Below are 27,296 nucleotides of genomic sequence, written 5' to 3' on the forward strand. Positions count from 1 at the left end.
CCTAACAGAAAGTCCATCTAATAATGCCAGAAATAAAGCAATATCATATACCTTATACAGTACAGACAATTTTACTGAACAGAGACTGCCAAAGGCATGACAATATGTATGTGACTTCTCATATCACAGACCCGTTGGACATCTCTTACCATATGTATGGTACTTCTCATATCACAGACCCGTTGGACATCTCTTACCATATGTATGTTACTTCTCATATCACAGACCCGTTGGACATCTCTTACCATATGTATGGTACTTCTCATATCACAGACCCGTTGGACATCTCTTACCATATGTATGTGACTTCTCATATCACAGACCCGTTGGACATCTCTTACCATATGTATGGTACTTCTCATATCACAGACCCGTTGGATATCTCTTACCATCTGTATGTTACTTCTCATATCACAGACCCGTTTCACATCTCTTACCATATGTATGGTACTTCTCATATCTCAGACCCGTTGGACATCTCTTACCATATGTATGTGACTTCTCATATCACAGACCCGTCATACATCTCTTACCATTTGTATGTTACTTTTCATATCACAGGCCTGTTGGACATCTCTTACCATATGTATGTTACTTCTCATATCACAGACCCATCATACATCTCTTACTATCTGTATGTTACTTCTCATATCACAGACCCATTGGACATCTCTTACCATATGTATGTTACTTCTTATATCACAGACCCATTGGACATCTCTTACCATATGTATGTTACTTCTCATATCACAGACCTGTTGGACATCTCTTACCATCTGTATGTTACTTCTCATATCACAGACCCGTTGGACATCTCTTACCATATGTATGGTACTTCTCATATCACAGACCCGTTGGATATCTCTTACCATCTGTATGTTACTTCTCATATCACAGACCCGTTGGACATCTCTTACCATATGTATGGTACTTCTCATATCACAGACCCGTTGGATATCTCTTACCATATGTATGGTACTTCTCATATCACAGACCCGTTGGACATCTCTTACCATCTGTATGTTACTTCTCATATCACAGCCCTCTTGGACATCTTTTACCATATGTATGTTACTTCTCATATCACAGACCCGTTGGACATTTCCTACAATCTGCATGTTACTTCTCATATCACAGCCCCGTTGGACATCTCTTACCATATGTATGTCACTTCTCATATCACAGACCTGTTGGATATCTCTTACCATCTGTATGTTACTTCTCATATCACACCCGTTGGACATCTCTTACCATATGTATGTCACTTCTCATATCACAGACCAGTTGGACATCTCTTACCATATGTATGTTACTTCACATATCACAGACCCGTTGGACATCTCTTACCATATGTATGTTACTTCTCATATCACAGACCTGTTGGACATCTCTTACCATCTGTATGTTACTTCTCATATCACAGACCCGTTGGACATCTCTTACCATATGTATGTTACTTCTCATATCACAGCCCCATTGGACATCTCTTACCATATGTATGTTACTTCTCATATCACAGCCCCATTGGACATCTCTTACCATATGTATGTGACTTCTCATATCACAGACCCGTTGGACATCTCTTACCATATCTATGTTACTTCTCATATCACAGACCCGTTAGACATCTCTTACCATATGTATGTTACTTCTTATATCACAGACCAGTTGGATATCTCTTACCATATGTATGTTACTTCTCATATCACAGACCTGTTGGACATCTCCTATCATATGTATGTTACTTTTCATATCACAGACCCGTTGGACATCTCTTACTATATGTATGTTACTTCTCATATCACAGACCCGTTGGACATCTCTTACCATTAGAGATGAGCGAGCGTACTCGGAAAAGCACTACTCGCTCGAGTAATTTGCTTTATCCGAGTATCGCTGTGCTCGGGTCTGAAGATTCGGGTGCCAGCACGGAGCGGGGAGCTGCAGGGGAGAGCGGGGAGGAACGGAGGGGAGATCTTTCTCTCCCTCTCTCCCGCCCGCTCTCCCCTGCTCCCCGCTGCGACTCACCTGTCAGCCGCAGCGGCACCCGAATCTTCAGGGACGAGCACAGCGATACTCGGATAAAGCAAATTACTCGAGCGAGTAGTGCTTTTCCGAGTATGCTCGCTCATCTCTACTTACCATATGTATATTACCTGACATATCACTGACCCGTTGGACATCTCTTACCATATGTATGTGACTTCTCATATCACAGACCTGTTGGACATCTCTTACCATATGTATGTTACTTCTCATATCACAGACCCGTTGGACATCTCTTACCATGTGTATGTTACTTCTCATATCACAGACCCGTTGGACATCTCTTACCATATGTATGTTACTTCTCATATGACAGACCCGTTGGACATCTCTTACCATCTGTATGTTACTTCTCATATCACCGACCCGTTGTACATCTCTTACCATATGTATGTTACTTCTCATATCACAGACCTGTTGGACATCTCTTACCATATGTATGTTACTTCTCATATCACAGACCCGTTGTATATCTCTTACCATCTGTATGTTACTTCTCATATCACACACCCGTTGGACATCTCTTACCATATGTATGTAACTTCTCATATCACCGACCCGTTGTACATCTCTTACCATATGTATGTTACTTCTCATATCACAGGCCTGTTGGACATCTCTTACCATATGTATATTACTTCTTATATCACAGACCCGTTGGACATCTCTTACCATATATATGTTACTTCTCATATCACAGACCTGTTGGACATCTCTTACCATATGTATGTTACTTCTCATATCACCGACCCGTTGTACATCTCTTACCATATGTATGTTACTTCTCATATCACAGGCCTGTTGGACATCTCTTACCATATGTATATTACTTCTTATATCACAGACCCGTTGGACATCTCTTACCATATGTATGTTACTTCTCATATCACAGAGCCGTTGGACATCTCTTACCATATGTATGTTACTTCTCATATCACAGTCCCGTTGGACATCTCTTACCACCTGTATGTTACTTCCACTTTGTTTGGAAGATGTGGAATTTTGTTTAAAATTAAAAATAAAATAAAAAAATAAAATAGAATTTAGTGTTAAAAATGAGTGCTTTAGGGCTTAGTCAGACGAGCACATCGGCACCCGTACACGGGCGCCGATGCGGCCCCGTGTGACTGAGCCCTTACTGCAGGAGGAAGACGGCCGTACTTCAAGACTGACGACTCCCCGCAGCGCTGAAGAAAGAACACATGACTGGCAATGAAGCCGGTCACATGTTCTTTCTCCCGGTGCTGCAGAGAGACGTCCGTCTTGAAGTACGGCCGTTTTCTTCCTGCAGAAACACGGGCGCCTAAGCCCTTAAAGTGGTTTTTGTATTATGTGAAAATGTGTACAAACAAGAACAATTACCAAGCGAAAAAATATTTCAGAATTACAGCCTGTATCACCAATTTCTACTCACTAATATTTCTCTATAATGCTGACTTCTTATAGCTACAATCCGCGTGCATACAAACACCTCCATATATTTATGCGCTGATTCATTTCTTAATGTATTTAAATAGATATTGGAGCTCATATTTTCTGTTGCAGAGCTTTAAATCCCCAACAAAGACCTGTAAAAGGAACGTGCCATCAGAAAATGGCCCAATGGGTCAAGTTTTAATGTTAAAAATATTTTTAAAGATTTATGGGTGTTTTTTATTTTGAATGTCACAATGTATCTATATATATAAAGCTGAAAGCCCTCACTGACTCACTGACTCACTGACTCACTCACTCACTGACTGACTGACTCGCCAAAAGTTCTCCAACTTCCCGATGTCGTAGAAACATGAATTTTGGCACGAGCATAGATTATCTCCAAAATAGGAAAAGTAATTGGGTCCCAACTCGATTATTCAATTCTAGCGCAAAAGAATTGACGTCGAAATTTAACGTACATAATCTAAATCTCTCACTTCCCAATGTCATAGAAACTTAAAACTTGGCACGGGCATTGAATATGTCATAAATAGGAAAAGTTAATGGGTCCCAACTTGATTATTCAATTCTATGTGCAAAAGAATTAGCGTCCAAATTTTACGTGCGGAATCTAATTCTTTCACTTCCCGGTGTCATAGAAACTCGAAATTTGGCACGGGCATTGATTATGTCATAAATAGCAAAAGCTAATGGGTCCCAACTCGATTATTCAATTCTATGCGCAAAAGAATTAGCGTCCAAATTTTACGTACGGAATCCAATTTTCTCACATAGAAACTTAAAATTTGGCACGGGCATTGAATATGTCATAAATAGGAAAAGCTAATGGGTCCCAACTCGATTATTCAATTCTATGCGCAAAAGAATTAGCGTCAAAATTTTACGTACGGAATGTAATTTTCTCACTTTCCAGTGTCATAGAAACGTGAAATTTGGCACGAGCATTGATTGTGTCATAAATAGGAAAAGCTAATGGGTCCCAACTCGAATATTCAATTTTATGCGCAAAAGAATTAGCGTCAAAATTTTATGTACGGAATGTATTTTTCTCACTTTCCAGTGTCATAGAAACATGAAATTTGGCACGATCATTGATTATGTCACAAATAGGAAACACTAATGGGTCCCAACTCTATTCAATTCTATGCGCAAAGGAATTAGCGTCCAAATTTTACGTACGGAATGTAATTTTCTCACTTTCCGGTGTCATAGAAACGTGAAATTTGGCACGAGCATTGATTATGTCATAAATAGGAAAAGCTAATTGGTCCTAACTCGAATATTCAATTCTAGCGCAAAAGAATTAGCGTCCAAATTTTACGTACAGAATGTAATTTTCTCACTTTCCGGTGTCATAGAAATGTGAAATTTGGCACGAGCATTGATTATGTCATAAATAGGAAAAGCTAATGGGTCCCACCTCGATTGTTCAATTCTAAGTGCAAAAGAATTAGCGTCCACATTTTACGTATGGAATCTAATTCTCTCACTTCCTGATGTCATTTTATATAAAGGAAACGTCGCATGGTTACCTCCCGTGGTGTTTCCTGGGTAACGCAGAGAACTATGCAAAATGGGGAACATATGTTTTTCCGGTATCTCTAAAGTAACCACGACTTCATAAGATTTCCGTGTGAACACCAGATAAACACCAGTACCAAATTAACTCGGGCGAAGCCCGGTATATCAGCTAGTCTATATATAAAGACGAAAGCCCTCACTGACTGACTGACTGACTCGCCACTAATTCAATTGGTATCTTCACGTGTGTTTTTTTTGTACCCACTTTGTGTACAAAATTACTCACGGAACTGCACGATTTTGCAGGATTAAACGATGCCACCTGGGCTTACTAGGTCAGATGACCAGCCTACTCAAACATGGCGCTGCTCAGACCGCGCCGATGTAAGCAGTCCTGGCAATGCAATAAAGTACAGTAAAATGCCCCAAACTGGACACAATATCCTGCTATCATGTTTCCTGCGTAGCACATATAGGCCTCGCAATCTTTATGCGCTTACACCCATGTGTGGCCTCCCTTAAGTCTACTCTGGAGTTTGCTGCTTGAATTTCTGCAGCAAATCGGCAATGTGTAAACTCGCCCTCATACTGACACTAAGGGCGCCCACCCACTTGCGATTTTTTTTCCTTTGCGTTTTGCGTTTTTTCTGAAGAGCAATTAGGATAGAATGTGTTCTTGTCCATTTGCGTTTTTTTTTTCGGTCCGTTGCAATTTTTAACATAGGAACTGTCAGTTGCATATGTGTCCTTATTTTTCTCTTAATGCACCCATGAATGTCAATGGAAATTAACGGAAAAGGCGCGAAAAAGCCGCGAAAATCGCGCGGAAAATGCACGAAAATCGCAAACACAAGTGGGTAGGCGCCCTAAGGGTGACTTTAGATGGACGTATTTGCGCACGTTTGTGTACACAAAACAAAGAAAATGGAACCAATTGATTGGTTTTCATTTCTTTTTTGAACACACAAACAAGTAGGACCTGCTCTATTTTCATGCGTATTAGCGCACCAAGGCCCCATAGAAGTCTATGGGAGGTGCACAAATGGGAAGAACATGCCCAATACGCTGGGCAATTCTGTTAAAACGCGAACACGTCTCCGGCTCATTAGGCTAAATCGTCTTTTAAATCAGGGTGTGGCACGCATGTGAACATGCCTTGCATGCACGAAAAAGTACAATACAAGGCGCTGATACACGCGTAAATCAACCAGGGTTCACAGCGCAAGCCGTCTTAAGCTTAATAACGGTCCGGCACTCTTCAGGAGTCTCATTGCCATCACCGACAGGGTTACGGAATTACATTTTTTTAAAAATGCATGCGGTTTCTAAAAATCGTATACGGTTTTTGAAAACCACATGCATTTTTGGGATGTGTTCCTTTTTTGCAGCTCCCAAATGGAGCATCCGTCACTTTTTCTTCTCTTTTTGTTAATCAATTAGCCATTTTTCATCCGTATTTATGACAGACAGCGTTAGACTTTAGGCAGATAAGGAAAGGTTCAGATGCACATTTGCAACAAGACAATCTGCTCCTTCCAGCACAAAGAACGGCTTCCTGCTCAGGCTTACTGTGAAAAATTTACTGCATGTTTGCACAACTCTATTCCAATGTGAATATGTAATAAATTCTTCATGGCAGAGCTGTAGATATGTGTGAAACATTGAAGTTCCGCCATTCCCTAGTAGAAATGTGGATTTTTCAATTGAAGGGGGATTTTTTTATGGGAGATGTTTGGATCCACCTTCAGAATTACCGGCATTCAAAGAACAATTGGCAAGTCACCCCCTTTTATAACGGTGCCGTATGAGCTACATCTGGTAGAGGCAACTTTTTGAGTCCTCTAGGCTTCCAACGTGATTAGAGATGAGTGAGTATACTCGCTAAGGCACATTACTCGAGCGAGTAGTGCCTTAGCCGAGTATCTCCCCGCTCGTCTCTAAAGATTCGGGGGCCGGCGCGGGTGACAGGCGAGTTGCGGCGGGGAGCGGGGGGGGAGGAGAGGGAGAGAGATCTCCCCTCCGTTCCTCCCCGCTCTCCCCCGACGCTCCCCGCCCCCTGCCGGCCCCAGAATCTTTAGAGACGAGCAGGGAGATACTCATCTCTAAACGTGATGTATATTTAGGACCCCTGTCTTACCACAGGTGACATCACTGATGACTATCCATTTGTACGGTGAGATCGTTCAGTCTACTGAGGGTATGTCATTAAAGAGGACTTCTAGGAATGTTCATATTTTCTATTACATTGTAGCTTACATTTTTACAAAAGTGAGGACTTCATCCGCCTCTATATCAGTTGTCAGTTATGTAGAAGCTTCCAAAAAAATGCAAACTGTCACATTGTTATGAACAGTATATTCTAAGAAAGTGACAGTTAGGGCTCACGTGTAATCAATGGGACATGAGGTCCGTATACTAAAATATTGTTTCATGTGCTATAGTATGTGAGAGGGAGAAATACAGTATAGTTCCAAAAACTAAAAAGCGCCTTCTTTAACCCATTAATGACTAGAGATTTTAGGGTTTAAGTTCATTTGTGACTGCGGGTCAAAAAAAAAATGGCTGCCCCTCTTGTGATTTGCACAAAAGAAGAGCAGTGTGCAATGGTTCATTTTTGGGGGTCTGGGAGGCGTGTCTGGTGCTGATATTGATTTAGCAATGTGAGCCTAAGAGTAAATGGAAGAGTATGGAAAGGAACCATCCTCAATCAACAACAAAGACGAAGTTCAAACTCAACTATCAGCTGAAAATTTGATGCTTACAGTTTCCTGTGATTCTCAAGGGCCGATATTGGAACATTATCAGGAAAAAAGATCAACAATCAACAGTGCTCATTACAGTGAGTTTCTCACTAAAGCCTAAAATTCTATCAAAACACAGAGGACTGCTATCCAAGGGTGTTGTGTTGCATGACATTGCATGTCCACACAGTGCTGCCAATACTGTTGACACTCTAAAATAAAATGATTATAAGGTTTTAAAGCACCCTCCCTATAGTCCTGAGCTTGCCCCATTAGATCATCACTGTTTGGTCCCCTGAAAGAAGACCTAAGAGGATGAAAATTCATGTCTGATGAAGAGGTGAAAACATTGGTGAATTCCTGGCTCACAGCTCAACCTAAAACATTTTTTAATGAGCTTGCTAACAAACACAACAGAGAGATTAAGTCAAAAAATAACATATTTGTCTTTTTCTAAAAGTTGATTAAAATAAATTCTATAACCAGAGTGCAGATAATTTTTGATTCTCTCTCTCTTGTAGTCCAGAGAGCCATCAAGGTCAAGTTGAGGAGGCAATACCTATCAAATCCTGGTGATATTGTAGTTACGCATTGGAAACCAGCATAATAGAGGAGCAGAAAGCAAAAGGCTAATACCATTCGAGAGCTTATTTATAGGCCCTAGGACAGAGCTAATGCAAACCATTTTTTACATACAGTAAGTTATGTACTTGCGCAGCAATTCCGTAAAGGAACTCTGTCAGCACTTTCAGAGACACTAAACCATCAGCATGCCATCATAAAGCTGGGATTTAGCTTTCTAAAAATGCTCGTATGACAAATGGCTGTCATGGCATTATCTTACCAGAGAGAAGTCCAACTCTCTTCTCCAACAGCATCACATGCTGATGAAGCTAACTGGATTACACCATACTTCACCGGGCACACCAACGCCGTTGGAGGTGAGCCCTGGACTTATCCCAGGTAAGTTATAAGTATAACCCTTTTCTATATAACACTGAGATAGCCTCTCAACACAGGGGCATCTTTAGATCTTTATATTTTTAAGCCCTTCCCAAAAATTCATCCCGCGCTCGCCGGCAGCCCGTTGCTTTCAATGGAGCCTGCTGTATTGCCGGCTCCATTGAATTCAATGGGGTAACATCGTTCTTCTCTGCCACAGCTGTTACAGCTGTGGCAGAGGAGAACGATCGTTATGCTGACAGTGCAGGGGGGGGGGGGGTCTCACTTTTGCCACTATTGTGGCTTAATAGTGAGACCTCGGAGCCCGAAATGCAGCCCTGCATGTTGCTCCTCACCTGCCCTATCCATTTCTGTGTTTTTTACATGACTTTGGTGATTTGCTAAGATTTTCACAAATGAAAACCTTAGCGGAGCACCATTCATATACAAAAATGCTCGAGTCGCCCATTGACTTCAATGGGGTTCGTTACTCGAAATGAACTCTCGAGCATCACTGAAAGTTCGACTCGAGTAACGAGCACTCGAGCATTTTGGTGCTCGCTCATCTCTACAGGTCATGCAATTTTGTCCAGACTTTTAAAGATATTTGAGTTAGTGGAGAGAGGTGAGATGGTAAAGGCGAATGCCACAAGGGAACTATAAGTAAGGATTTGGTCAAGATGGAAGAAGCTAAATAATGTTGAATATGTTTTGGGTTTTCAGATCTTTACCGTGGCGCTAGTTAGACAACAAGTGTTGCTATTTAGTAATCTTGAATATCATGCAGACCTAGACCTCCTACCCATCTATAGTAAGTATGGTGTTGGTCAACCGAGGTTCATGTTGCGCCCAAACAAATTACGATGGGATTTTGTTCATGTTTGTGAAAAAAAAATTGTATTCCTTTAATTAAGGTATTTTCTCTGAGGACTTGGCTAATGGTTCTAAGGATTATATAAAGATCGGTGGGGAAAGAGGGCAACCATGTCACTGTTAGTGAAAACACGTGCCGAAGGGTTTGAATATAATATAGATATAGCTTTGAGAAAAGACAGCCAAAGATAATTTTTTTTTGTCTAGAGCTGCAAAAGCATAGGTCCAATTTGTAGGGCCAAATTCCCTTTCGGCCTCTAGAGGAAACATTGCAGATTAGGGAAAATGGTCACCCCTTAAGAGCACAAGGAAAAACAGTACTTTACTATCTCAACACTAGGAAGCGGTAATGTCATATGTATGCTTGGTGGGCGTTCCATAGGATGTGAGGGCTCACATTGAGGAATGTGTTATGAGTGAAGTAGTCCTTTAAATCTCTCTCCAAATTGTTTCTATGTTACACCTCCGATTTTAAAGAATCATTACTACGCTGGATATATGTTGGTGCTTGTCGTATTGTTTAGCTAAAGCCAATGAGATTGCAGTGTGATCGGACTGTTTCAATTATCGATTCTTGATAGAGCAGTGGTAGATTTCTATATAATCTGAATATATAAATCCTCAAGTAAGTATTATGGACATTTGAGTGGAAGTAGTAATCTTTCTCCGAGGTGTGCATTGTGCATCAAACATCGAAAAGCTCTTCCCTCTACCACATGACCTCAAAAAATTAGACCTGATTGCGTGACTTGGAGATGCTATCAATGATATCAGATATTCCATTGAAATCACCACAAATAAGTAATCTGCCTTGTTTACTTTTTGAAGGGATACGTAAAATTTTATGCCTTAAATTTCTTTGTTTTTTGTTAGGGGTATAGATTGAAGCTATTGTATATATTGTGCTATTTACAGAGCAGGCTATTATAACGTATCTGCCTTGGGGGTCTATTATCTTTTGAATAAGCTGGAATGCCTTTGAGTTTTTCTATCGTAATTAGAACACATCTTGATTTAGTAGTAAAGTGAGATTGAGAAAATGTGGGAAATCTAGGATGTTTTATGCAAAAGGCATCTTTCATGATTATGTGTGATTCCTCTGCACAAAATATATTTGGGGATTTTTTTTACATTTTTCCACATAAATGCATGTTTTTGGGGGCTATTAAGCTCCTTTATTAGGAATACCGTAATCACCATAATTAGCAATAAATAGAGGAAGCATATTTACATGGAGTCCTCTGCAGTAAAAGCAGTACAAGGATGTCAACATGGTAGCAGTTTTCATGTTCCGTGTTGGCCATTGTTTATACCTTGGGGCCTTGGGTGCACAAATGAGTTTTAACATGTTCTATTTTTTTTTTTTTTTTTGCGCAACCAAAATATGTCCGCAAAATTTCGAAAATGTGAATTAACCCATTGCAATCAATGAATAAACCCGTATGAAGCCAGCCTTACAGCACTGTTACTGATGTAGGCCTTTCAGGTCTTATACTTCATTATGAAGCACTTTAACCTTCAGAATCCATGTTCGAATCCTGTGATGAACCCATCTCTAGTCTAGGGGTGCAAGTTATTATTGCAGACAGCCATCACAAATTACTTCTCATGTGCACTTAATTAGTCCAATTAAATATACAGATACAGAGTGCATTGGAGAGGCCATCTGGATTAAAGGGGAAATCTTAATTGGGTGATGAGCAAAGATCCTATTCAAATCACAGAGAGACCTTTGTCTGGTCCAGAACAAAAGAAATCACAAGGTAGAGAGAGAGGACTTAGCCGAAATCTGTCCGAGCTATCATACGTATAAATTACAGCTGGAGGAAACATATTGAATAGAGGGCATGTCTGGTTCACAATGTACATTGAGAGAGCTGTCAGCTATCTCATACTCTCCACAGGTTCTTCTACAAAAGGCCTATGGGAAATAATAGTCACCAGTATGGCTGGAGGCTTTCAGCAGAAATTCCCATTATTAATATTGTAATTTAATGGAACATGCAGGACATGCTGAAGACTATAGCACTCTATACAGCACTCTAAGCGCTTCGTCCGTACAAGGCGTCTATAGAAGGTTTATTTAGCGGTACGTAGAATGCAAAGGTCATTAAAGACGAGGCTGCTTGTTAGCTGCGATATTGATATTCTTTATCTCTAGCTGAAGATGCACATTCGGCGCCCTATCAATATTCTTCCCATGGTTTCTGCCCTCCAGTACTTTATTAAACTACTAGAATGGTTTCTGCAAGAAGTCTCTTTTGTGCGCTTGTTTCAACTCATAAAGCTACTGATTGCTTTCTTGCAGTAATCTTTAGCACCACTGCCTTCATAATCCGGATTGAAGGTGAACTGTTAGTAAAGCCTAGGATAGTTAAACATGCTTTGCATCTACCCCTCGGCGAAGAACACACAAAGCCAAAGAAATACATTGAACAGCGCTTCGTTGTAGAAGACGAATAAATTAATTCAACGGGAGATTGTGGTAAATAAATAGAAGCTGCAGAGTCTGTGTGAATTGGATCTAACCCCTTAGAGACCGGCCTCGTCTATGCCTTAAGGACCAAGTGATTTTCATCATCGTATTGCAATAGACATAACTCGTTGACAGAGCCGTATGAGGGTTTGTGTTTAGCGAGAGGAGTATTTTTATGGCACCACTCTGGAGTGCGTATAATGTGTTCTATAAGTTTTATTACATTTTTTTGGGGGGGGGGAGGGAAGGGAGTGAAGAGGGAGGGGGGGGGGGACGTGTAGAAACTCCTCCATTGTTTCTTTCTTTTTTACAATATTCACCATTTGGTAAAAATAACAGCATGACCTTCCTATCTGGATCGGCACGATTACTGTGATACCAAGATTATAGAGATTTTTTTTTATTTTTTACTACCGTATATACCGGCGTATAAGACGACTTTTGAACCCCGAAAAATCTGCTCTGAAGTCGGGGGTCGTCTTATACGCCGGTAATACAAAAAAAAAGTGTAAAAAAAAAAAATCATTACTCACCTCCCCCGGCGTTCTGTCGCGCTCCGGCAGGATGTCGCTCGCTCCTGGTCTCCGGCAGAGCATTGCTTTCTGAATGCGGGGCTTGAAATCCCCGCCTCCAGAAAGCTAATACACACGCCGTCAGCCAGTTACAGCCATTCAATGACAGCATTGAATGGCTGTGATTGGCTGAAGGCGCATGTGTGTTAGCAATCACACCCATTCAATGATGTCATTGAATAGTGTGATTGGCTGAAGCCACGTGTGTTTTAGCCAATCACAGCCATTCAATGATGTCATTGAATCGCTGTAACTGGCTGACGGCGTGTGTATTAGCTTTCTGGAGGCGGGGATTTCAAGCCCCGCATTCAGAAAGCAATGCTGCGCCGGGGACGAGGAGCGAGCGACATCCTGCCGCAGCGCGACAGAACGCCGGGGGAGGTGAGTAATGATTTTTTTTTTTACACTGTATTACCGGCGTATAAGGTGAAAGTTGGGGGGTCGTCTTATACGCCCCGTCGCCTTATACGCCGGTATATACAGTACTTTTGCACAATAGAAACACATTTTTAAAGAAAAACACTTAATTCCACGTCGCTGCATTTTAAGACCCAGAACATTTTTATTTTTCCGGCAGCACAACTATGTGGGGATTAGTTTTTTGCAGGAGGATGCGTTGTGTTTATTGGTACCAGTTTGAGGGACATCTGACTTTTGGATTGTTTTTTTACTGTATTTTTGGAGAGGCAGAGAAAACAAAAATAATTCTGGCATAACTTTTTCAAACTATTTTTTCAACGTTCACCGTGAGAGATAAATAAAATATTGTCATTGTCTGTCGTTACGAATGCGGTAATCCTGATTGTGTTGCTTTTCACAGAAATGTTTTGGTATTTTATTATTTTAGAAAAAAAAAGGGAAATCTGTATTTTTTATGGATTTTTTTTCTATACATTTATTGATTTTTTTGGACACTATTTTTTAGTCCCGGAAGGAGCCTTGAAGATGGTCGATCGCTAGAATAGTACACTGCATCACTTAGGTAGTGCATTCTACTAGGCCCATGACAGCAGCCTATTAGACTCTGCAGGAGGCTGGGCCTAATAGGCTAAGTTACATGGCAGACATGAAGGCTTTTATCCGTCGGCCATGGGAGTCCATTAATATTTTGCGATTTCTTTGCAGGGTACCAATGGGTGACAGAGGGAGCACCCTTCCTCTGTAATCTGTTTAAATGCTGCAGTTACTCTTGATTGTAATGGGTTAAACTGCCAGGATCGGAGGCTTCTCCATTGTTTGCTGTTAGAACAGGAGCCTGGCTGTCAGTAGTCAGCTAAGCCACCATCTTAAAAATATCTATGTGCAGGTTTAAAGCCCATTAGTGAGGTGTATGGTGATCTCCAATGGGTTAATAGTTATTAGATATACATGGAGACGTGTCCGTGCCTCCGCTAACAGATGGCTGTGTGCAGCTCTTCATTGTACCTAGAGGATCTATAAATCACACAAGCTTCCAGTTCCCACGACTCTAGAGCGACGATAAAGAGGAAATGATTTTGTAGCGAAGACTCTGGAGGGTCCCGTATGTTCTCACCTTGCAGAGGAAGATTCGCTGTGCGTTTTGGCGCAGGTCAGCGCCAAAGTCCACAACGCAGGTCAATTCCCACTGCAGTGCATGGATGAGGTTTTACTGCTAGTACTATTCAGCTGGCATCACACAGGTCTAGGCGTATTTGCATGTGTATTACCGTAGCGTTTTCGTTTTTTTACGCGCACATCAACATATTACACTGTATTTTCTGCGCATTTACATCTGCACATAGCAAAAAAAACTTGCAGCGTTTGAGCTGGCTAATTAGTCTAACGAGTTGTGTTACTTTTCTTGTGTAATCACGCATCTCTTATGGGCTCGGTAAGATGAGCAATTAATAAGCGCATTGGCCGCGCTAAAAAAAAATCGCTTGTAGAAAAATTGCGTGAATGGATGAATTTGCGCTCGCATGTCCTTTTTGTAGGTGCGATTTTTTTTCAGCACTTCTACATGTGACGAGCTTTGGGTCTAATAGAGCCGCTTTTAAAGCGTGGCTGTTCAGGCGACCAATCTGTTATGTAGCCGTGGGATATCTACAGGGACTTCTGTATGTTCTGCACAGAATGGAGCAAGGAGTGCTATTGGTGGAAGCTGTGGAAGGGGTTAATATAAGAGCCTGTTATGACTATACGGTTATGCGGTAATTGTAGCACGTTGATCTATGGAACAATACACTAATATAATTTAATGTGCAGATTTTTGGCACCGTTCCTCAGCTTTCTGGCTTCAGTCCCGCGGCATTGTGGGTTATTGATGTGTTTTCTATAGTGGATATTTCCATTTACGATATACATGTTCATATGTGGAAGGGTCACCATAATATTCCGCATTTTAGAAACTACATGTGTCTATGCTTTTTAAATAGCTTATTAAATATCAGCTTCCTGGAGGACAGTCTTGGGTTGCAATATCTAGTAGAAGGGTTTTTTAACATACGTAATACTGCCAAGTTTGTACTAGAACCGATCCCGAGTTCTCCGAAAAAGAGACGTATGGAGTTTGTATATTCCTCATGTTTGCGTGGGATTCCTTCGTACTCCAATTTCTTCCCACTCTCCAAAAAACATACTGATAGGGTGTCTTTCTATGAAATTGGCCCTAGTATTTGTGTCTGAGAAAGTAGAGTGCCATCGCCATATGAGAAGTGGTCTGATGTGAATTACTACGATCTGGGTAGAGAGCCATGGAGTCTACTGTAAGCCAAATGCAATAAATAATGACATCATCCGATATGTGAAAACAACGCAATTCTTGGAGAACGCCAACAACCTGGGCAGAATCTTCAGATTTGTCTCTACCATTGGAGAACCTATCGTCGGATAGAGAAGTTTGGCAAAACTTTTGTTGTGCTTTTTTAAAGGGGTTGTCCCGCGAAAGCAAGTGGGGTTAAGCACTTCTGTATGGCCATATTAATGCACTTTGTAATATACATCGTGCATTAATTATGAGCCATACAGAAGTTATTCACTTACCTGTTCCATTGCTAGCGTCCCCGTCTCCATGGTGCCGTCTAATTTCAGCGTCTAATCGCCCGATTAGACGCGCTTGCGCAGTCCGGTCTTCTCCCTTCTGAATGGGGCCGCTCGTGCCGGAGAGCTGCTCCTCGTAGCTCCGCCCCGTCACGTGCCGATTCCAGCCAATCAGGAGGCTGGAATCGGCAATGGAACGCACAGAGCCCAAGGTGCACCATGGGAGAAGACCTGCGGTCCACCGTGGGTGAAGATCCCGGCGGCCATCTTCGCAAGGTAAGTAAGAAGTCACCGGAGTGCGGGGATTCGGGTAAGTACTATCCGTTTTTTTTTTTAAACCCCTGCATCGGGTTTGTCTCGCGCCGAACGGGGGGGCTATTGAAAAAAAAAAAAAAATGTTTCGGCGCGGGACAACCCCTTTAAGCCATAGCTGTATTTATAGATACTAAAAATTGCATAAAAAAACTCAAAAAAGTAGGTCCACTTCCCTTTTTGTACATGCATTTATTTTATAATTGCATTTTTGTATCACTGACCTAATTTGCATAAAAATGGCACCAAAACCGCCTTGTGCAGATGTTCTCAAAAATGAGTCAATTAAATATGATATATGGGCATTGGAGATGAGCGAGCACGCTCGTTTAAGGCTGATGCTCGATCGAGCATTGGTCTTGTCGAGTAACTGGTTACACGACCAAGCACCATGCAGGAGGGCGGCATGGGGGGGGGGTTAGAGAGAGATCTCTTTCACTCTTCCCCCCCCCCCCCCGCTCCTCCCCGCTGCACCCCCACATGGTGCTTGGTCAAGTAATCAGTTACTCGACAAGACCGATGCTCGATCGAGCATCATCCTTAAACGAGCAGGCTCGCTCATCTCTAATGGGCATCTTTTTGGCATCTTTCACCAGCACTGCCAAATCCAGGTCAAGGAAAATGCCTACATTTCTAAGAAATTCAATCAACGACTTTATTGATTGGTCCAGCAATGGTAAGGCGTTTCAAGGGTTACCCTTCATCTGATTGGGAGATGATGTAGGAAGGCAGAAATAATTATGAAATAGGAATAGTTAAAAGGGTGTCAAAAAGCAGATTCAAATAAAAGAGGTTGGACGGGGATGAGATTTAGTAACATCACAAATAGAATATATATACAAGTATCAGAAACATTAAAAAAAAAGCAGATATTCTAGAAAAGCTAGATAATCCATACATAACTGAAGATCTGACTTTCAAGGTGTTTTCCATGCATTTACTATTTATTACCTATCCTAAGGATACCCATCGTTGATTGGCTGGGGTCTGCTGCTTAGTATCCCTGCCAATCAGTTGATTCTCCAGTCCACTGTTAGTGCAGCAAGCCCAGATGTCCGCATTGGGGGTCAGGAAGAAGTGTAATAAACGACTTCGCACACACTGAAATCAAAGCATCAAGTCATTTCTCCCATTGGGGGCAATGCCTTCTATTACACTTCCGGCTCCGACCACAATGGAGAGCTAGAAGTGTAATAGGAAGCAACGCTCCCGTTGATATTAATGGGAGTAATGCCATCTATTACACTTCTGACTCCAATATAGACATTTGGCCCTGCTCTACTGACAGCAAGCCCAAGAATCAGCTGATCAGTTGATCATCGGGGATCCCGAGTGGTGGACTCCCGCCAATCAACTATTGTTGACCTACTTTATAGATAGATCATTAATGAAACATAACTCCTATAAGCTTGACAAAATAATACAATCAATACGTTTTGAGTAGTTCATTATAGAGAAAGGTATGCATTAGATCTATGCATGTAAAGTATAAATGTCATAACTAGAGATGAGCGAGCATACTCGCTAAGGGCAATTACTCGATCGAGCATTGCCCTTAGCGAGTACCTGTCCGCTCGGAAGAAAAGATTCGGCTGCCGGCGGCAGGGGAGAGCGGGGAGGAACCGAGGGGAGATCTCTCTCTCCCCCTCTCTCCCCCCGCTCCTCCCTGCTCAATGCCGCAACTCACCTCTCAACCGCGCCGGCAGCCGAACCTTTTCTCTCGAGCGGGAGGTACTCGCTAAGGACAATGCTCGATCGAGTAATGCATAGCAAAAATATACTAGCAAGTGGAATACAATGAACAATTTCTACAGTGTTACCAAAAATGAACCAGAAAGCCAATCTGTATAGAGACTTCACCATGTACTCAGATCTGGCCAATAAACTTTAATTAATGTGTCATCTGTTACTAAAGCTACAATTAATGGTCTATCGCACAATTTAAAATGGAATTTCCACCCATTGTTGGTTCACAACTTTTTTTGAAAAACTTTTTTGGTGAGGTATGTATTGAGGGTGGAGTCAGTGCACAACATCACACACCCTTGGGACAATTTGACTTGCTTGCCCCCCACTAACACAGGTCCCATTAAATTTCCATGGGCAGCCAATATAACACACATGCTCTGGGTTATATACTATTGTTGTTTTTCAGCAAATAACATAAGATATAGTAATATCAGCTATGTGATTATACAAACAGCAAACGTGTGTGCAACCAGAGCCAACCATAAATTAAATGCACAATTATGAAAAAGTCCAAAAATCTTTATTAGAAAACCACGTAAAGGCTAAAGCCACGACTGGTGGTGATGCTCATGGGTTTCTGCATTCACTCCACAAGAACCATGGATTACCAGCATGTATCAGTTGATTACTTTAACATATGCATCATCACCTTTGTTGGGGAATTTTGTATTGCTACTAATCTACACATTTGATTTAAAGGGGTTGTCCCGCGAAACAAAGTTGGGGTATACACTTCTGTATGGCCATATTAATGCACTTTGTAATGTACATTGTGCATTAATTATGAGCCATACAGAAGTTATTCACTTACCTGTTCCGTTGCTGGCGTCCTCGTCTCCATGGTGCCGTCTAATTTTCAGCGTCTAATCGCCCGATTAGACGCGCTTGCGCAGTCCGGTCTTCTCCGTGTTGAATGGGGCCGCTCGTGCTGGAGAGCTGCTCCTCGTAGCTCCGCCCCGTCACGTGTGCCGATTCCAGCCAATCAGGAGGCTGGAATCGGCAACGGACCGCACAGAAGACCTGCGGTCCACCGAGGGTGAAGATCCTGGCGGCCATCTTCGCAAGGTAAGTAAGAAGTCACCGGAGCGCGGGGATTCGGGTAAGTACTATCCGGTTTTTTTTTTTCAACACATGCATCGGGTTTGTCTCGCGCCGAACGGGGGGGCTATTGAAAAAAAAAAAAAACCGTTTCGGCGCGGGACAACCCCTTTAAGTCTTTTTGGGGATATGTCCCAGTGTGTATTGACAATTCTAGTTAACGCACAGTAATATTGTATTGGGAAACACATTTTAGTATATGTAAGGGTGGTTTCACACCTGTGTTGGGGCTTCCTCTTTTCCTTTCCATTCGGTAAGCTGGAAGGGGGAATTCCTGCGGCCGAATGACTCTGTCTCAGGATGGAACCGGACAGAACTGATCGGGCCCCATTGACTATAACGGAGTCCGCTTTGTTTCTGCTCAGCTGCTTGGCTTTTTCTTTTGGTATTTTGAGCCAGAACTGCGACAAAACCTTCAACCGGAGATTCCAACAGAGATGGGAAACTACTAGAGATGAGCGAACGTACTCGGTTCGGGTGTTTTTGGACCCAAGCACCGCTTTTTCCGAGTAACTGACTACTCGGACGAAAAGATTCGGGGGCGTCGGGGGTTGCAGAGGGAAGTGGGGGGGGGGGGAGAGAGAGAGCTCCCTGTTCCCTACTGCTACCCCCTGCTCCACCACACCGCCCCCTCCCCCCGAATCTTTTCGTCCGAGTAGTCAGTTACTCGGAAAAAGTGGTGCTCTGGTCCAAAAACACCCGAACCGAGTACGTTCGCTCATCTCTAGAAACTACCCTTATATTAGCGATTGCAAATGTATCTATTTGATGTGCATTCTTTTGTGCAAATATTTGTAATGCATTATATGCAACTAACATTGCTCGAGGGCTTATAGTGGATATGTGCGTTGGATCAAAGCACCAATGGTTGTTGTTATACTTTTTGGGCAGTTTTAGCCTATATGTGGTTTTCTAATAAAGATTTTTGGACTTTTATATTATTGTTCATGGTGTTCTTTATGGTTGGCTATTTTTGCACATTTTTTCCCCTTTGCATATTTTCATAGTCCAGTCTTAGTGTCCAGCCGCATAATACTATGAATAATGTAGCGCCTACCATTTCTTGCATAAATCGGATATATAATAATGTAACACTTTGTTATGTCTTGTTTTGTAGCATGTCGCCCAGGATTTTTCAAGTCTTCCCCTCAAAGTCAGACATGCAGTAAGTGCCCACCACACAGCTTTGCCCATGAGGAAGCATCAACGTCTTGTGTCTGTGAAGAACGCTACTATAGAAGAGATTCTGACCCTCATACAATGGCGTGCACAAGTAAGCATGTTCTATACATTCCTCCATTACTCTAGTCTACCGATGGTTGGTGGAAATAAAAGAATGCGTTGAATTGCTACAATTTAGGAATCTATGAATGCCATTAGGAACGTGTTAGATGATTATCTGATTGTGTGAGAATGCACATCAGGAAGTCCTATTTGTCCTACTAATACAAAGCCAAATTAGCGCTAATGCTTGTGCGTTTCAGTAAAGTGGTCTATTGTAGACTTTTTTCTAGCTCTTTTCCAGTCATTTATGGACATCGCAGATGCTCAGTTTTTCCAATTCTCTAGTAATGTGTCAATTTTATTTCTTCATTTGTCACATAGTTGAAACATAATTTACAGCTTTGTTACTAAAAAGCAAGACATCACTTTCTGAAAGAAAACATTGTGGAAATCGTAGGTCCGGCTGGCTGCACTTTTGCAAACATTTTTGTAATTGTGCCAAGAAAAAAAATTCTGTAACTTAAATAGTCTTGAAATACGTATCCTACTGTTTGTGTCAAGAACTTATTTTTAGACTTTTTGGTCTTTTAATAGCTACAGACTACAAACAAAGCTGGTGTGCTTTCAGATCCTGCAGTCATGTCCTAGGGCCCTTTTACATGGGACGACCTGTTGGGCGCAGATGGCCGACAGGTCTTCCCAGCACAGAAACAAGCATTGCTAGTGAATGGAGGCAAACTGTGGATCATCGAGCCTGTCTCCACTGCCAGTAATCAGGCAGTCATTTATAAATGAATGACTGCCTGTTTACATGGGCCGATCCATCGTTCAGTTCTAGACCTCCAGAAACTGAATGAGAAGCAAATGACTTCTCATTGGTCGTCCAGTTGGGGTGTGCATTTATACTGAACAAGCTGATATACCCGGCTTCGCCCGAATTAATTTGGTACTGGTGTTTATCTGGTGTTCACACAGAAAATCTTATGAAGTCGTGGTTAATTTAGAGATACCAAGGAAAAATACGTTCACTATTTTGCATGGTTCTTTGCATTACCCAGGAAACACCACGTGGAGGTAACCATGTGACGTTTCCTTATATAAAATGACATCGGGAAGTGAGAGAATTAGATTCCGTACGTAATATTTGGACGCTAATTCTTTTGCGCTTAGAATTGAATAATTGAGTTGAGACCCATTAGCTTTTCCTATTTAAGAAATAATCAATGCCTGAGCCAAATTTCAAGTTTCTATGACACCGGAAAGTGAGAGAATTAGATTCTGTATGTAAAATTTGGACGCTAATTCTTTTGCGCTTAGAATTAAATAATCGAGTTGGCACCCATTAGCTTTTCCTATTTATGACATAATCAATACTCATGCCAAATTTCATGTTTCTAAGACATCGGGAAGTGAGAGAATTAGATTACGTATGTAAAATTTGGACGCTAATTCTTTTGTGTTTAGAATTGAATAATCGAGTTGGGACCCCTTAACTTTTCCTATTTATGACATAAGCAATGCTTCTGCCAAATTTCAATTTTCTATGGCATCGGGAAGTGAGAGAATTAGATTCCGTATGTAAAATTTGGACGCTAGTTCTTTTGCGCTAGAATTGAATAATCGAGTTGGGACCCCATTACTTTTCCTATTTTGGACATAATTAATGCTCCTGCCAAATTTCATGTTTCTACGACATCGGGGAGTTGGAGAATTAGTGGCGAGTCAGTCAGTGAGGGAGGGCTTATATCTTTATAAATATAGATGATATACGTTCAGATTTCCGCTGGATTCATGGATCTGAACGATTTATCAGCCCATGTAAAAAGACCCTTACTCCCTTCCACGTACGCTTTCTTCTGCTGTGTATAGGTTAGCAAGAAAAGGCAACAGAGGGACTGAAAAAGCACATGGCAGTACGTTGAGACTATACATAAGGTTGTTGTGTAATACCATCGAGATGCATAGGTCTGCATAGCAGAAGTGCACACAAAAGGGTAAAAAAAATTCTTATGTTATTTGTAAAGTGCCTTCATAATGATGGCTGCAGAGCTATAGATCTCCTCTAAATGTAGCACAGCACTCTGCTCAATTTCCAACCGTGGATACCTTTTTTTAACAATAAATTGATACATTTCTTATTTTTTGTGTTGGTCTCTACTCTTTTTTTCTGCTAAAGAGCTCCAGATTCCATGTACAGATATAAATTAAAAAGACAAAATGCTGGCTACCTGTGGCTGCCACTAGGGGAGGCCAAGGAGCTTACTGCACATCGTTATCCATTGTAGTCAGAATGCAGCATGCAATAAGCCACTTGTAATGTGGGCTGAAGGGATCTGCAGCATTACCTTTTAAATAAGGGATTTGCAGCTCTGGATCATAAAAGTGGAGCTATGACCAATATAAAGAAATATTAAAAAATTAATAATGATAGAAATTTGTACCAAAAAGTGATATAATAAATAGTGGAGATTCGTTGTGTTTATGTATAGACAACATCAGACATTACATAGTAACAAACTAATAAATAACTCAAATTAGAGATGCAAAGGCCCCGGCAGCAAGAGCTCACAAGCTGCTAGGAGATACGGATAACACAAAAGGTAAAGGAGCGCTTGGCTTTGTACATACAGATGCACTAGCGAATCACCCAGTCAGTATCTTTGTGTGTGCAGACATAAAGTAATTAAGGTGCAAGGGGTGTGGGGGAAACTGTTGAGTGAAGTGGTCCAACTATGAAGAATAATGTCATAGCATGGTGTGACTAAAGGCTCAACAAGTCTGAAACTTGTAAGAATGTGTCTCTGTCTTCTGTTTGCATTTCTACTTTATCAGGATTCCGAATAAAGTCTTCAGAAGGTAGAAGTCTTCTATGTTGAATAGACACCAACACAGACTATTACTGTGGAGCTGAATAGTGTAATGACTGGAAGCTCAATAATAGATATAACACCCGTATCAACACAATAGAAACACAAAGGCAAAATGGTGGATTCACCATAAGATGATAGGAGCAGAAGGTGATGGTAACCAGATGATGAAGATAAAGATGATGATGATAGTAATGAAACTGTCAGTAGAGACTAGTGCAGATAGTATGAAACAGAAATAACAACCAGAGAAATCTTATCCTTGGTGCTAGCTCTTCCTACATCTTTCTCTAATCTCTCTCAGGTACTGACCCTAACACCAGACACCACTTCCCCTAAGTAGCCCTCAATTATCTTTACTAGCTACCCTCTCCAATATACTGTCCTTGAGAACAAGAGCGTACTAGTACATAGACAAAAAGCCAAGCAAGCAAGCTAACTAATGAACCAAGTCAAGCCAGATGCAAACAGGGAATAAGCACAGAAAAACAGTGCCTTGAAAATAAGACAGGATTAGATATAACTGTAGGAAGAAGACATTGACAAGAACAAACTAGACTAGAAGATTGTACTAGAACTTAAACAAGGAGTACTGAATTTAAATGCACATTGTTACTGCTATTACCAGCAACCACACTACAGAAGCCAAGGATAGAGATTGTTTGACTGTGAGGTCAGCTGACCCACTCCAATAGATCAAGTGTGGGAACAGTTGCATAGTAACTGTGCCAACAACAGGTTAGAAAGCAGGAGATAATGATCTAACAGCTGAACTTATGCTGACCGTAATACCCATCACTCTTCTCACCGCTTTCCTGCCGCTTAAACATAGTTTAAGCCACAACGTTTCTATCTCAACATCACTAACCTCACCCACATACTTCTATTGTCTTTCACGTATCGCCCAGGGAATATAATGATCCCATTGTCAGTGTATGGTCAGAAGTGTTTGAGTTTAGTAGTAGTCTACTTAGTCTTTTGGGTCATGAAAGTTGGGTATGATAACACTGAGCACTGTTGACATCACCCCGGATCACACAACCCAGAAATCACGGGGCTGTGACATAGAGATGGAGTCTGCAGGATACATGTCATAGAATAGTCAGAAATAGTGTTATTCCTTGTGTACATTCACCGGAAATTACAGGCACACCTTGAGTAAAATAATCTCCTTGGAAATACAAAATTACCTAGGAAGAAATGGATGATTTGGTCCTGTAACACAACTAGTTAATATCGCTATACAAGACCTGATTGCTAAGCCAAACAATAACCTATTGTGGTTCCTTGAATATCTGTGAGCTAATTAGACCTGAATTGTAGTCTGTGATTCCTCTTTTAATTTAACTATAAAGAACTTTATTGCTCAATACACATTTATTACCCTCATTCATTAGTCTTAATTTCTTCTCAGCAAGGCAATTCTTACACAAACACACTGAAGAGTAATAAGAAACCAAAACCTTTGCTTTATGAAAGATTCTATGATCATTTTAAGCACAAATATAACTGCACAGATACTATTAATAAATGCAGGGGAAACCAAAATGTGCTTTTCCTATTCATATGCTGTAAAAACCACAACTTAGAGGAAAATCCACCCAAAATTCACATTCGAACATGAGACACATATGAAGGTCTAACCAACCAATGGAGCTTAGAACACTGCTGATCACTAAAGCAACAATGTTTAAACCCATTAACATAGTAACAAAGTATGAAAGGTTAAAGAAAGACATATGTCCGCTCAGTTCAGCTCATTATTCTGCAATGTTGATCCAGAGGAAGAAAATAAAAACCCATGTAGAAGCCATTTTTCTCATTTTAGGGAAAAAAATTACCTCCTGACTCCAAATCTGGCAATCAAAATAATCCCTGGATCAACAATCCTTCTAAAGTAGCTAGCAACCATAGCATGCAATATTGTTGCACTTGCATCCAGGCCTCTCTTGAACTCCTTAGTGAGTCCTCCATCACCATGTCCTCAGGCAGAGAGTTCCATAGTATCATTGCTCTTACAGCAAAGAACCCCTTTCTAAGTTGGTGTAGAAAACTGCTTTCTGCTGCATATAGAGGATTTCCCCTTGTTACAGTCACAGTCCTGGGTACAAATAGATCATGGGTGTTATATTGTGCTGCTAGGACCTGTTGTACTATGAGGTTTCATGAGCACACCTTCTCAATTGTGGGATAATTGAGCTGGCTGGGTGTGAAATTTCTCCAGCCAGCCAATCCCCTATAGTCTGCTGCACATGAATGCCAGTTCCTCTGATTAGAGGATGCTGATCATTTTACGCATTCTGTGGTATTCCAACTCAGAGCTGAGTGTTATGCATGTTAGTCTGTAGTGTTGTAGTGTTTCTCTCACCTTCCCTGAGGACAGTCTGGACACTGTTGTCCCTGTCTACATCTTATGTGGACCCCCTTTCCCTTCCCCTTTGACAGATGTGGCCTCCAGACATTTGATAGCATGTATGGTCAGATGGGTGGCTTCTGACACTGTTCCTTTTATGTCAGCATGGTGGCTGACTTTCTTTCCCCTTAGTGTGAGGACACTTAGACTAGCAATTGTTTATTAGCTGTATGCATATGAGTTCTGAGTGGAGTTACTGTTCTATGTTGTATGCATTACGTGGTGTGTTGGTGTGAACAGCAACATGTTCTGTTGGGTCTATGCAGGTGACTGGACATGTGCTGTATGACCAGTCTTGTTCTGTGTGGTGTGCATTAACTGGTGAGTTGGTGTGAACAGTTATGTGTCCTGTGTTTGGTGCATCTCTCCGGGTTTCAAATCACTGATAGCCAGGTATGAGATGAAGATGGTGGAGCCGTCATTATTAGAGTGCCTACCCCGCTTTTAGGCAGGGGTGCCCCCCACTTCCCCTAATTAGTAAGGGACAGGTTTCCTTTTGTTTTTGCATAGATTGGTGTAATTTGCTCTTGAAAATACTATGTGAGTGTGTTTGCGGTTTTACTAGGACACCATCTTACGTCCGTGCGGAGGCGCGGTGCTTTAGTGCGCCACGTGGACATAACTATGGGAGAAATCTACGTATTGACTCATGATATATTTAAACATAGTTACTAGATCGACCCTCAACTGTCTTTTTTCTAAACTAAATAGCCCCAATTTTGATAGCCTCTCTGGGTATTATAGTCCACCCATTCCATTTATTACATTAGTTGCCCATCTTTTAACAAGCTCCGATACGTTCTTTTTAAGTACCTGTGCCCATAACTGTACACAATATTCCATGTGTGGTTTGACCAGTGATTTGTAAATTGGAAGAACAACGTTCTTATCAAGTGCCCCTGGATCTCTTTTAATGCATCCCATGATTCTATTTGCCTTGGCAGCAGCTGCCTGACACTGGTTGCTCCAGTGAAGTTTACAGTTAACTAAAATTACTAAGTTCTTTTCCATGTCAGTGTTCCCCAGTGGTTTCCCATTTAGTGTGTAATGATGACATGTATTTCCTTGCCCATGTACATAGCCTTACATTTATCAGTGTTAAACCTAATGTGCCATTTTTCTGCCCAAGCCCCCAACTTACTCAGATCCATTTTCAAATGTATATTGTCTTCTCCTGTGTTAATTACTTTACGAAGTTTTGTATTATCTGCAAATATTGATATTTTACTCTACAATCCTTCTACAAGGTCGTTAAGAAATATATTAAAAAGAATAGGGCCTAGTATTGCCCCCTGTGGTACTCCACTAGTAAAAGTGACCCAATCAGAGTATGTATCATTTATAACCACCTTCGGCTTCCTATCTCTGACCTAGTTTCTCATCCACATACACACATTCTCGCCCTACCAAGCATTCTCATTTTATGTGCAAATAAGAAAGATGGAACAATACCTCTGCAGCGCCACCTATTGCATGGCAGCATTCCTGCAAATCAATGCCAGACCCTTTATACAGATCTTTAGAACAATGATTAGGAATTAAAAACCAAGCCAGAATCCATACACAGACAACTGTTTCAGGGTTTTGCTCCTTATTAGAGTGTAGTAGGATCCTTGCTTGGCCGGTGTGAGGCCTATGATGTGAGTTGGGAAGGGTATTATTACTCCTTAAGGAGAGCACCTAGAAGGTGAGTGAGGAGACTTATAAGACCATGCATGCTCATCTGGGTAATATGCAAATAAAGAAGATGGAACAATACCTCTGCAGTGCCACCTATTGGATTATAGCATTCTTAGAAATCAATGTCCGACCCTTTATACAGGTCTTTAGAACAATGATTGAGACTTGAATACCAAGCCAGAATTCATACATAGACAACTGTTTCGGGGGTTTTGCCCCTGATCAGTGCTCAGTAGAATCCCAAAACAGCTGTCTGTGTATGGATTCTGGCTTGTTTTTCAATTCCCAATCAAAGACCTGTATAAAGGGTCGGAAATTGATTTGCAGGAATGCTGCCATCAAATA

General features: G+C 41.3%; 1 protein-coding gene across 3 annotated transcripts in view; it reads left to right on the forward strand.

Moving 5' to 3' along the window:
* EPHA5 (EPH receptor A5) overlaps positions 1-27,296 on the forward strand; it is a 450,721-nt gene that overhangs the window by 272,058 nt on the left and 151,367 nt on the right. For all 3 annotated transcript variants that reach the window (XM_066574297.1, XM_066574298.1, XM_066574299.1), the window contains exon 4: positions 19,885-20,040. In XM_066574297.1, coding sequence (XP_066430394.1) covers positions 19,885-20,040 — 156 coding nt within the window. The remainder of the gene's footprint in view (positions 1-19,884; positions 20,041-27,296) is intronic.

Source organism: Eleutherodactylus coqui, chromosome 7, assembly GCF_035609145.1.
Source record: "Eleutherodactylus coqui strain aEleCoq1 chromosome 7, aEleCoq1.hap1, whole genome shotgun sequence".
NCBI lineage: Eukaryota > Metazoa > Chordata > Amphibia > Anura > Eleutherodactylidae > Eleutherodactylus > Eleutherodactylus coqui.